Source organism: Natator depressus, chromosome 13 (genome assembly GCF_965152275.1).
Source record: "Natator depressus isolate rNatDep1 chromosome 13, rNatDep2.hap1, whole genome shotgun sequence".
In the NCBI taxonomy this organism is placed as follows: domain Eukaryota; kingdom Metazoa; phylum Chordata; order Testudines; family Cheloniidae; genus Natator; species Natator depressus.
Genome location: NC_134246.1, coordinates 19,566,580 through 19,578,299, shown reverse-complemented (window position 1 = coordinate 19,578,299; position 11,720 = coordinate 19,566,580). Strand labels below are relative to the sequence as shown.

The 11,720-nt window shown below is 50.8% G+C and overlaps 1 protein-coding gene across 1 annotated transcript in view; it reads right to left on the bottom strand.

Annotated features, from left to right (window-relative positions):
• Window positions 1–6,229: 6,229 nt before the first annotated feature.
• HNF4A (hepatocyte nuclear factor 4 alpha) overlaps window positions 6,230–11,720 on the bottom strand; it is a 32,194-nt gene continuing 26,703 nt past the window's right edge. Inside the window, exons 8-10 of the mRNA XM_074970106.1 lie at window positions 10,820–11,056; window positions 9,379–9,501; window positions 6,230–7,613 (exon numbers count right to left, since the gene is read on the bottom strand). Coding sequence (XP_074826207.1) covers window positions 7,471–7,613; window positions 9,379–9,501; window positions 10,820–11,056 — 503 coding nt within the window. The 3' untranslated portion in view covers window positions 6,230–7,470. The remainder of the gene's footprint in view (window positions 7,614–9,378; window positions 9,502–10,819; window positions 11,057–11,720) is intronic.

Sequence of the window (11,720 nt, the reverse complement as noted above, 5' to 3'; positions counted from 1 at the left end):
GAAACTGTAAAGCACACAGTCAATTATGTAAGCATACACAAATACAACGTAAGCAAACGTGATACACAACTGCACAATGCAACACAGCCCTGCAAACGTATGCAAAGGGTAGTGTATTACATGAAAGAATCATCATCCCTCCTTTTCCCCCAGCGTCTAGGTCTGCAACAATGCCTGCATTTTGCAAGAATTAGGTTGAGAATAGACTATAAGTGGAGTGGGGTGGGAGAATCCAAAACACCTTAAATATTACAGGATTCCGGTAGTCTAATTTACTCTTCTTTAAGACTTAGTCTTTCCCAACACTCCAGCACCCTGGAATGAAAGCAAAGCTAGCTGCATGGTTTTGTGGATCCTTTGGAAGATTAGTCATCTTGGGGGCAGTGACTAGGCTGTTCAGGAATCTGTGCCTCTTGCCAGTACCATGATGGCAGCCTCAGCAAAGAGGCCCAGGATATTATAGAAACAGAGTTTGCTCTGTTTTGACTCTTAGAGGAGAGCGTTCCAGTAAGAGGGGCAGAGTAGGGGGAAGCTTGCCCTACTGATGCCCATACAGTAGCCGCTGGTTTGAAAAAGAGAGGCTTGAGGCTGTCAATCTGGCAGCTTTCACCAGCCCAAATTTCACTGGAAAGGAAAGGAGCAGCAGAGCCCTGCGAGAAACTTGCTGGGCTCTTTGTCATCTCAGCTAATTAATATCCCGGCCTGTTGCCTCTGCTCGGCAAACGGTCCGTGTTTCTCAGCGCCAAGAGAGAAGCCAACACTGGAATGAAGATCTCCCCTCTCGCATGGCCTCAGGATTGCGGAATGCTCTGCCTGTGGGCTCAGCAGTACTGAGAGCTTTGGGGCAAAGAGCTGCATTTCATACAGGAAATAATCACATTCGAATGCAAACCTGTAACCAGGTGCCCAGCCCTCCTCCAGGCCTGGAGCCTCTGGGAGTGCAGTGGACTACAACCCCAAGGGACTAAGAGTATCAGACTCACATACATCTGACTCCAGGGGTAATTCCTAAGTGACAGCTGAGGGTGATTTTTGTGGAGTGATGAGAACAGTATGGAACTGAGGGGCTCAAATAGGATGACCAGTTGTCCCAATTTTATAGGGACAGTCCTGATATTTGAGGCTTTTTCTTATATAGGCACCTATTACCCCCAAGCCCCATGCCCCGATTTTTCACACTTGCTCTCTGGTCACCCTAGGATCAAATGCCCCTATTTATGTCTTGACACTCTCTAGAGAGAGAACATTATCTAATGGTTAGAGCAGGGCATGGTGTCCTGACTCTGCTGCCAACAAGCAGCAGTACCCTTAGGGCACAGCCTCAGATTATGCATCTGTGGTGGCAGCCATTTTAGACAACACCCCAGGGAGTGAACCCAGGAGCTCCAGAAGGAAAAGCAGGAGCTGCTGCAGCTTGAGCTAAAGAGTAACAGAGTGGGCAGGCAAACCCTGGAAGTTCAGTTCCTAACTTGCCTTCATTTCCAAGCTCAGAAGAGGCTTCTTTCAGAGCCAGATCCTCAGCTGGTGTAAACTGACTTCAATGGGCCTGTAGTGCTTCACCCCAGCTGAGGAGCTGGCCTTGCTGAGTTAAAGGAAGTGAATGTGAAGCCTGACAGCACGGTGCTCGTCTGTTTATTCTGTACCTGCCAAGGCTGACAGAGTAGTGGTGTTTTATTGGTGATTTGCAGCTCTCTCTCTGTGTTTACTACTGACAGGGTCCCACCTTTGCAGGCAGTTTATCATTAGGAACTGGGAGGCGGATTTGGAATGTCCGTGCACTAGCCTCCGGCCACAAGTGCCATCTCTTTGAATGGAAAGGGTCTTCGTGGTGCAGAACAGAGGAGCTCGAAATCGAGCTGCAATTCTTGCCATCAGCCTTGAAGGGACTGTACAGCCTGGCACAGGGAAATGCCTAACTCAGCAGTGCCACGTTGTCCCTGCAGGCTCCTGCTTTTATGGCTACCAGTGCTGTGTGTGTACTTGAGGGTTTAATAGCAGCAATAGTTACTTTTGTCAGGTGTGATCTATGGGCTGTACAACTCAAGTTACCATTCCTATGTTCCACTGAGAGATGAAAGCATTTGGAAAAGGGAAAAGTTTCAAGGCCCATTAGCTATTTCAGAGCCGGCTGACATAAGGAATGAATGAGATCCCATTTTACAGCACAACTAAAAATCCCACTTTCTCACAACGTGGCTTGGCTGTCAGGGTAAACCCTCACTGCTGGAGATAATGCTGCTACTGTCCAGAAAATGCTTAAAATCCAAGGGCCAGTAAAGGGGAACAAAGCACACTCCTGGTCAGAGATAGTGTAAGAAAATGATCTTAGAGAGAACAAAATGAACCATGGCCATGGGAGCCATTTAGTGGCAAGAGCCTTAGAAAGGGTAAAACATTGTTCTGCTGGGCCTGGGACAGCCTTAAGCTTCCCTGGTTGTGTCTTGTCGGGGGTGAAAGAGGAGGGAGTGTTGTAACAGTGGAGTTGACTTGAGGCCAGAGTTGTTTCTGAGAGAGGTTGTGGTTTTTTTCCAGCACAAACTGAAGGTAGCAAGGTAGGGACTACGCTGATTTAAAATAGATTAACTAGGCAAAGGGTAACCTCAGTGGAGCAATTTGTGGGCAGCAGTCCAGGAGCATTTATTGCTTCACAGATTTGATGTTGTCTATGGATTTACTGAACACATATCAAGGTAAAACAATGGCACCATTACACATTTGCTGGGCCAGATTGAGCGAGGCCTGGGCTTAGCTGCACATTATTAGAGGAAAGAAGCTGACCCCATTTGCTTGGACCAAAGCAGGCTAACCGCACAGGTGCCTGACTGGGAGATGGGAACTTGCCCTGCTACTTCCTTTGCTGAACCTGTTCTGTAACTGAACAGTGGAGTTCAGGTTCCAGGACTGTCTATTTTCCAGCTAAAGAAAAGCTTTGAAGATGTGACATGAACAACCCTAAAGTATGGGAAGCTAGCTCTGAATTTGGGTTCCGGACTCATTCCTGCTGTCAACTTTCCACCTAAAACAGAATCAGGTTTCCAGGTGGCCTTACAACAGAAGTAGCTCCAGAGGTGAGGTGAGTGTCTGTCCCCATTGGGAAATAGACTGAGAACCCCCCAGCTCATTTCACATAGGCCACTGAGCAGCCCTTTGTTGGGAATGGCTTGTGGTGACTATCTGAGGGAGCCTACAACTGAAAGCCTCAGTCACCCCTCACCAATGCATGATTGTCTTTCCTTTGGCAAAGTCTCAGTTATTACAGAAATCTAGGCCTCAATCTCTCAACCTCTATTATCTTGCCAAACCTCCCAACAGGGGCTTGCCAGACCTCCCGGATTTGGCCTCAATCTCCTGGTTGCTATTGAAAGCAATCTGGGAGATTTTAATAGGCCAAAAGTCTGGTTGAAGAGGGCAGTGCAGCAGGCCTAAGGCAGGCTCCCTACCTGCCCTGGCTCCTCACAGCTCCTGGAAGCGGCAGCATGTCCCTGCGGCTCCTAAGTGCAGGCAGGAACGGCCACCTCTGTGCGCTACCTCTATCCTGAGCGCCGACACTGCAGCTCCCATTGGCTGGGAACTGTGGGGGCGTTGCCTTCTGCACCCTAACCCCCTGTCCTAGCCCTGAGCCCCCTCCTGTACCCAAACTCCCTCACAGAGCCCGCACCCCCACCTCCACTCCAAACCCCTGCCCCAGACTGGTGAAAGTGAGTGAGGGTGGAGGAGAGTGAGCGACGGAGGGAGGGGGATGGAGTGAGTGGGGGCGCGGCCTCAGAGAAGGGGCAGGGCCTCGGGGCAGGGCAAGGGTATTTGGGTTTGTGCAATTAGACAGATGGCAACCCTAGCCCTGGGTTTCGAAGGACTGCTCCACTTTGCTCCCCCAAACCGCCTGGTCTGGTTGAGTGGCTCCTGTTCTGTGGGGCTGGTTGGGCTCAGCTCCCCACGTCAGGCATTTTGAGCTGGCCCCAGGAGCATGGGGTTGCAGTACCACTCAGGTTTGGCTCAGCCCCTCTGATGTTGCGACTTGGGGCATGCGGTTGCAGTGCCACTCACTCAAATTTGGCCCAGTCACACCCCATCAGAGGGGCCAGGCCAACCTGAGCATTGCTGCAACCCCATGAGTCTGGGCCCAAGTCACAATGCTCGAACCAGGGAGCTGAGCCCAGCCTGCTCCATGGGACTGGAGCTGCAGGAGCTGCTGCTGCAGGGTGAGTGCAGAGGGGGCTCACTCTACAACTTCCCCCACCTCCAAGGGGCAGCATCTGATCCCCCCCAACCCCACGAACTGGGAGCAGGACTCATCCTACTTTAGCCACCGGAAATGTTGGGATGTATGTCTTACGGTGCACACTATGGCTGAGATTAAACTCATCTGATCAGAAGGGCAGGTCATTAACTGCCTTCCCTAATTGTCAGTGTATTTCTTCACCTTCACAACCATAGAATCATAGGACTGGAAGGGACCTCGAGAGGTCATCTAGACCAGTCCCTGCATGCATGACAGGACTAAGTATTATCTAGACCATTCCTGACAGGTGTTTGTCCAACCTCCAATGATGGAGATTCCACAACCTCCCTAGGCAATTTATTGCAGTGCTCAACCACCCTGACAGTTAGGAAGTTTTTCCTTATGTCCAGCCTAAACCTCCCTTGCTGCAATTTAAGTCCATTGCTTCTTGTCCTATCCTCAGTGGTTAAGAAGAACAATTTTTCTCCCCCATCCTTGTAACAGCCTTTTATGTACTTGAAAACTGTGATCATGTCCCCTCTCAGTCTTCTCTTCTCCAGACTAAACAAACCCAATTTTTTCAATCTTCCTTCATAGGTCATGTTTTCTAAACATGTGGCAGATTAATTCACTTTGTCATCCTTTTGGGCATTGTAGGCCCAATTCTGCCTTCATTTACACCCCCCTGGAACTAGTGGGCGTGGGGTATAGAACTAAAGCAGCATTGCCTCCTCGAAACAGTCAAAAATCATGAGTCAACCCCCCCAAGAATCATGTGATTTCCTTTAAAAAATCCTGGGATTTAAGAGAAATAGATTTTGGCTTCTTTTCTCTCTCTGGTTTCTGAGCCTTCACTGCGTAATTTTTAACTTACATGTGTTCAAGCTTTTCTCTACAACCACGATGTCTAGAAAGTTACTTTTTCAAATGAAATTCTCATGCAATCGTATGCTTCCAGCACCTGGGGCTTTAAGAAAAATACCAAATATTGAGAGACTTGTGATAAAATGAGAGTTGGCAACACTGCTGAAGACCCATATGGTTTATGGGTCAAATTCAGCCCTGGTGTAATTGGGAAAACAAAGGTATGCACGCTCCCTTTTGCCAGAGTTAACTAGGGCCTGGGGGTTTAGAACTATGCTCCCAGAAGAAGAAAAAAATCCATCTGTCCAGGAAAAGTTAGAAAATATTTTTGCATTTATTTCTTTTCTTATTAATACAAACTCTAGTGAAGAAATATTCCTCTATTTCCATTGGAAGGCAGTAACCAGCAAAAAATTAGTGTACTGTACTGGGGATGTCTGATGCGAATGAAATGTGCACTGAGACATACTCCCCACACACTATCTCTACATACAGTTGGAAAAAGATGGTCTTGTTATTAAGTTGTTTGCATTTAATTTCATGATCATAAATAATCAATGTGATTTACAAAATAATGTATAGAAAATGATTAGATTCATCATTGCAATAAATTACTCAGCAAAATGCTATCGGGTCTGACAGACAATACAATACTTTGATACCCGCAAACAGGGGCGGGGTGTTGGTTTTTGCATTTGAAATCCAGGGGCCATATCCGCAGCAGGCGTAAATCAGAGGAGCTTTCATTTACACTAGCTGGGGATTTGTCCCAAGAGCTTCTGGCAGTTGTGACTCCACCACTTCTTGATGTTCCCACAAGGCCAAGACCTCGCAGAAATACAGTGTGTGGTCAGGAAAAGCTAGTATTTCCCCAGGAGGTGATTTCAGTTCTTAGGGAGAGAGAAATCGCTAGCTTCATGGCCTTCTTTCCCTGTGGTGGGGGGAGCTACAGGGAATAGCACCAATAGGCTTCAGTGAGTAAAAGAAAAACACGAGCAAAGTAAAACCCAGGAGCTTCTATGGCGAGGGTACAGGCCATGGGCTAGATGGGACATAATAAAACGTCTCTCCCTGACCCCTTGAGAACTTCACAGCAGAGTTTGAGGTTCCCTGGTTTTCTAATCGTCTTCATGCTTTGACAGTCTGTATCTTTTGGACTGTCACGACTAATCTCTGTCATGATATAAAACCCTATAAATCTGTGATCAACCAGTTGTACTGTTCTGTAGGAGAAGTCCACATGGCACCAGCCATGACTCTAATTCATCATTTGGGATTAAAGATGGGCCTGGACCAAGCCGCTGGGTCCAGCTACTCTCAAGCCTTGAGGAACATGAGGTTCTGGTCTAACCTTTGTGTCTTGGGTCCATCTCTCATCTCTCTACCTCTGAATCCTCCCCACTCCCCTTCATGCCTCCTCCCACAATAATCTCCCATGAACAGGCTGCAGATAAGCTTTTGCTTATAGTTAACCTGTGTGAGTACCACTAGGAGGCACAGACATGCACAGGATCCCAGCAATCATCCTAGTGAGATCTGTGCAGTATTTCAGGGTGCTGAGCAAATATCGTCCCGCACCTCCCCCCAGCTCTGTACTTCCCAAGCCCATTAGCTGAATCCCACAACTCCACCATCATTCCATTGCAATTAGCAAAGATGCCGTGGTAGCGTAGTAGAAGAATTTGCTGTCTTTGCCTCCTTCAGTTTCTGCCATGGGGAGGGAATAATGGTGCTGGGATAAGGAACCCCAGCAGCATCCCAACATACGGAAAGTCTGAAATGGCAGGGAATCCAGAAGCACCAGTGATTTCCCAGCCCAACTCACTCACCATGTGGACCAGACTTTGCCTAAATATTATCACAAGGAGTTATGATACCCCCGCCCCCGGAATGATGCTTTCCAGAGAATTTCTAGATCCATTAACATCGGCTGAAACTTGGGACTATTCTGAGAAGCGTTAAAGACAGCAGCAGACATCTCCGCCCTTCCTTCAAATGCAATGTCTGTATTGGACAAGTCCTTTCTTTTCAGTAGTGTCTGGTTTGCTTTGAACCCACTCCGAGGCAGTAAAGAAATGGCCAGGCGCAACCTCACAGCCAGTCAATGCAAATCTCAAAAGAGTCACCAGCCGGCATGAGTTTTGGTTCTGGCCCTTCATATTAGGACTAATGATTTCACTATTAACTCCCAGATATGTAACTCTCAGCTGGACCATGGCATGTGCTCTCCCTAGCTGCACCAAGACAGCCTTTGGTTTTGTTCCAATAAACAAGCCGATGCGTTTGTGCCTGTGAATCCACCGATAGCGTACGTCTTCACTGGGACAGTCAGTCTGTTTTCCCCTATATAGTCTTTCTAAAACAGGCTGGTTTCCTTCTGGGAGATGCTAGATGACTTCTTGTTTTGTGATGGTGGGTTGTGGGATTGAGGCTGGCTGTTTTGCTACAGTAGCGATGGCCCCAGGGAGTAGTTTGTATTGCTCAGATCCTGAGCCTGCAGGGGGGGAAGGCTGAGGCGTTTCCGGAGTGGCTGCAGAAAGAAACACTATGTTACAAAGGCAGAAGGAGCAGATGCTACTGGGCTATGAGGATTCAAGATGCAACATTCAGATCTGGATCCCAATTCCATATACCCCAGAGTTTGGGGGAGGGCTAAGGACCTGGGTATGGCTGGATCCTTCTAGTCCTGGCACAAGGGTTACAGATGCAAAAGAGAGGCCAACTGCTCTTCAATGAAAACATGGTTTCCAGTGGGCTATACACATGCTGCTGCTTAGGCTGCACTACAGTCTCCAGTGCAGACAGCCGCAAGAAGCACAGGATCAGGGGTTCTGTGCCTGCCTTTTACTCTGTACTGAAGATTCACCTGGTAGGTAGGGTTGCCAACCCTCCTGGTTTCACTGGGAGTCTCCCGGAATAACGCTCTATCTCCTGGAGTCTACTGCAGCCAAACCGGGAGATTTTAGCTGTTAAAGGTCCAGCGCGGCAGTGGGGCTAAGGCAGGTTCCCTGTCCCTGTGGCTCCTGGGGGAGGCAGGTGGGGCTCCGCACGCTGCCCCCGCCCTGAGCAGTGATTCCACAGCTCCCATTGGCTGGGAACTGTGGCCAATGGGAGCTGTGGGGGCGGTGCCTGTGGGCAGGGGCAGCGTGCGGGGACCCCCTGGCCACCCCCCCACCTAGAAGCCGCTGTTGGAGGGATGTGCCAGTCGCTTTCGGGAGTCACCCGAGGTAAGCGCTGAGCCCCTGACCACCTCCTGCACCCCAACCCCTGCCCCAGCCCAGAGTCCGCACCCAAACTGCCTCCCAGAGCCCAACCCCTCACCCTCTCCTGCACCCAAGCGCCCTCCCAGAGCCCACACCCCCTCCAGCACCCAAACTCTCTTCCAGAGCCCCTGCACCCCAACCCCCTGCCCCAGGCTCAGCCCAGAGTCCCCTCCCGCATCCAAACTCCCTCCCAGAGCCTGCACCCCCTCCTGCACCCCAACCCCCTGCCTGAGGCTCAGCCTGTAGCCACCTCCCACATTCTTAACCCCTTGGCCCCACCCTCCCAGCCCAGAGGCTGCACCCCCTCCCGCATCTCAACCCCCTGCCCCACCCTGGTGAAAGTGAGTGAGGGTGGGGGAGGGATGGGAGATGGAGTGAGTGGGGGCGGGGCCTCAGAGAAGGGGCAGGGCAGGGGTGGGGCCTTGGGGAAGGGGTGGGGAACAGGGTGGGGCAAGGATGTTTGGGTTTGTGCCATTCGACAGCTGGCAACCCGACTGTAGGTTGCGTTTGAATGTCATCTCCGAGATCTAGCTTTGTGCTGTGGCCAAGCGTGATACCCTAGTGTTCAACCCCCTCATGCTGGGTTCTTTGGACAGAAAGACAATGGGGAGGCCAAGACAGGGAAAACATTAACAGAAGTTTTACTGGTTTTCCCCCAGACATACCAGGCTAGTCTTTCGGGGCCTGATCTAATCAGCACTCAGGAGTCATGCATTGGATTGGAGCATTTGTCCCCAAATTAGAGCTACTGTAAAAACTACAATCTGCTAGGGAGTGTTCAGTTGAATCAAGCATTCAATCTAATCTACTCTAACCTCCCCGCCCCCCTGTGTGTCTTTCTGCAGAGGAGTTTCTAGCACCATAATACCCATCTTGCATCACTGTGGCTTTGCAGTATAGAATATGCTGGGGTGGCCCTTGAGGCTCAGGGATGTCACTGGAATTCTTATACTTCTTACTCATTTCATTTAGCTTTACTCCAAACAAACAAGGTCTGTTTTGGCAGCTGTCAGTCCTGCTAGGGATACTTACACATCTGCCCATTGTGCATCTGAGCGGGCATCGTGTTCGCTACTATGACGTTCGTCCCCAGATTCTCCTGGATCAGATGCGGGTGCAGAGGGTGGTGAGCATGAGGCGTTTCACTTGACGAGCCTAGAACCATTTCAGTGTCAGTCATCATGAGCAGGACGGAAGGGGAAAGCACTCGACAGTCCAAAAGAGTATAGCCCAGGAGGGCCAAATGTTCACAGCCAGGCCAGGAGTTCCAGGTGCACTATTGTGCAAATGATCAGTACACGCTCCCTCCCTGTCTTCCACTGAGACCACACCTCTGCCACAGCAACACTGGCTGCAGTGTCACTCTCCTCTCCTCTTGGGCTTCAGGGGAAGAGCTAAGTGCAGGAGCAGCACAGGGGCAAACTGCTGCTCCACCGCATACATCACATGAGGTTATCTGAGCTTTCAGCAGCTAGTGGTAAACCTGGGCCATGCTTTACCAAACCTTTCCATTGCCCTTTAGTGCACATATTGCTCCCGTGACTCTCTTAGGGGGAAACAGGACATGGGTAAGTAGCTGACTCTGTCTTTTGGGAGATGCATCCTCTCAGTGTGCATGGGGGTGATGTAAGGACAGAGGGGCAGCTTGTCATCCCTTCAGCAGCTGCTTCTGTTGGGAAGCAGCACCTTCGCACCATGTAGCAACCTGCATGGAACCTGGGAGGAGCACAGGTTGCAGGAGGGAAGGGTTTGGAGGAGGCACAAGGAAGTCAGTCTGTGTGCTCATGGCTAGGAATACCTGAAGCTCTGTAAATAGTTGCATAAACCAGAGGCGCCAACTTCCTGGTTTCCCCGGGGATGCTTGATCCCCACTCCGTCCCAGACCCCGCCCCCATTCCACCCTTCCCCCAAGGCTCCACCCCACCCCGCCTCTTCCCACCCTATTCCGCCCCCTCCCCTGAGCATGCCCCACCCTTGCTCTGCCTCTTCCTGCCCCCCGCTCCTCCTGCACCCCACTAAACAGCTGATCACCGGTGGGCGGGAGGCACTGGGGCGAGGGAGAAGAGCTGGTCAGTGGGGCCGCCGGGTGGTGCTCAGCACCCACTACTTTTTTCCCGTGGATTCTCCAGCCCCGGAGTACCCACGGAATCGGCGCCTATAGCAGAAACAGCCAGTTTTGTGTAATAAGAGCACAGTGCTCTCCTGTTATTACCCAGCACATGGTACACGAAACACAATGCAAGCTGCAGGGAGAGGGAATTAATTACATCTCTCACAAGCTGCAGCTTCTGAATGAAGATAGATGATCTCCTTGGGTTGATGTGCTCAGCTCCCTGCATCAGGAGGTCTGAGCACAGGACTGGGAATCAAGGACACTCCCCATTCTGATCCCAGCTCTTTCCCACCCAGTGACGAGAGGGTGATGGGGTTGTGCTGAGGATTAGGGTTACAGAGGCTGAGCACAGATACTCACCCCCTAGCAGCATCTCCTGCAGCAGGTTGTCAATCTTGGCCATGCCAAAGAGTTTGACAAACTGAATCTGCTCAATCATCTGCCAGGTGATGCTCTGCAGGGTGGGCAGCAGGAGCAGCAGCTCGCCAAAGCGGCCCCGCGAGTCATACTGCCGGTCATTGATGTAATCCTCCAGGCTGACCTGCACCTGGTACCGCATCCGCTTGATCTTGGTGGGGTCACTCAGCCCTTTGGCGTCTGAAACAAACCACGGAACATAAAATGGAGGGCTGTTTCCCAAGGGAGAGCCCCTCTCCAGTGCCATGAGCCGTGGGCTCAGCCTGGCCTGGGTTGTCTTTCTGGCTCCCTGCAATCTGGTTTTATAGACATTCGTGGTTCTTTTTCTAGGGCTGAGTTCTCCCCTGCATCCAAACTTGGCTTGGCACAGAGGCGGGAGCCATCCATAAGCCAGTTATGCCTCCGTTGTTCTGCACCAACCTTGCCCCAGCATCCATAGGCGCTGCCTAAGGACTGTGCTAACTAACACCACTGGTGTAAGGTCCCTAATGCACATATCACCAGCAGAGGTTCAGTGTAGCACAGCTCTACTCTGTCACCTCCAGGCCTGCCTTGACATGTCCCCTTCCTTACCTGGCAGGCCCCTGCCATGAATGAGGAGGGGGTGAGCTGGCATAAGAGCCCCATTCTCCAGGTTTAGATGAGAAGAGAGGTCCCTTCCACAAGGGGAATTCTCTGCTGACTATTTAAGGCCAGGATCTAGTCTCTTTGTGCCACCTGAGCAGCACAAAGTGATCATACCATCCTGGAGAATCATAGAATCAGAGGCCTGGAAGGGACCTCCAGAGGTCATCTAGTCCAGTCCTCTGCATTCATGGCAGGACTAAGTATTATCTAGACCAGG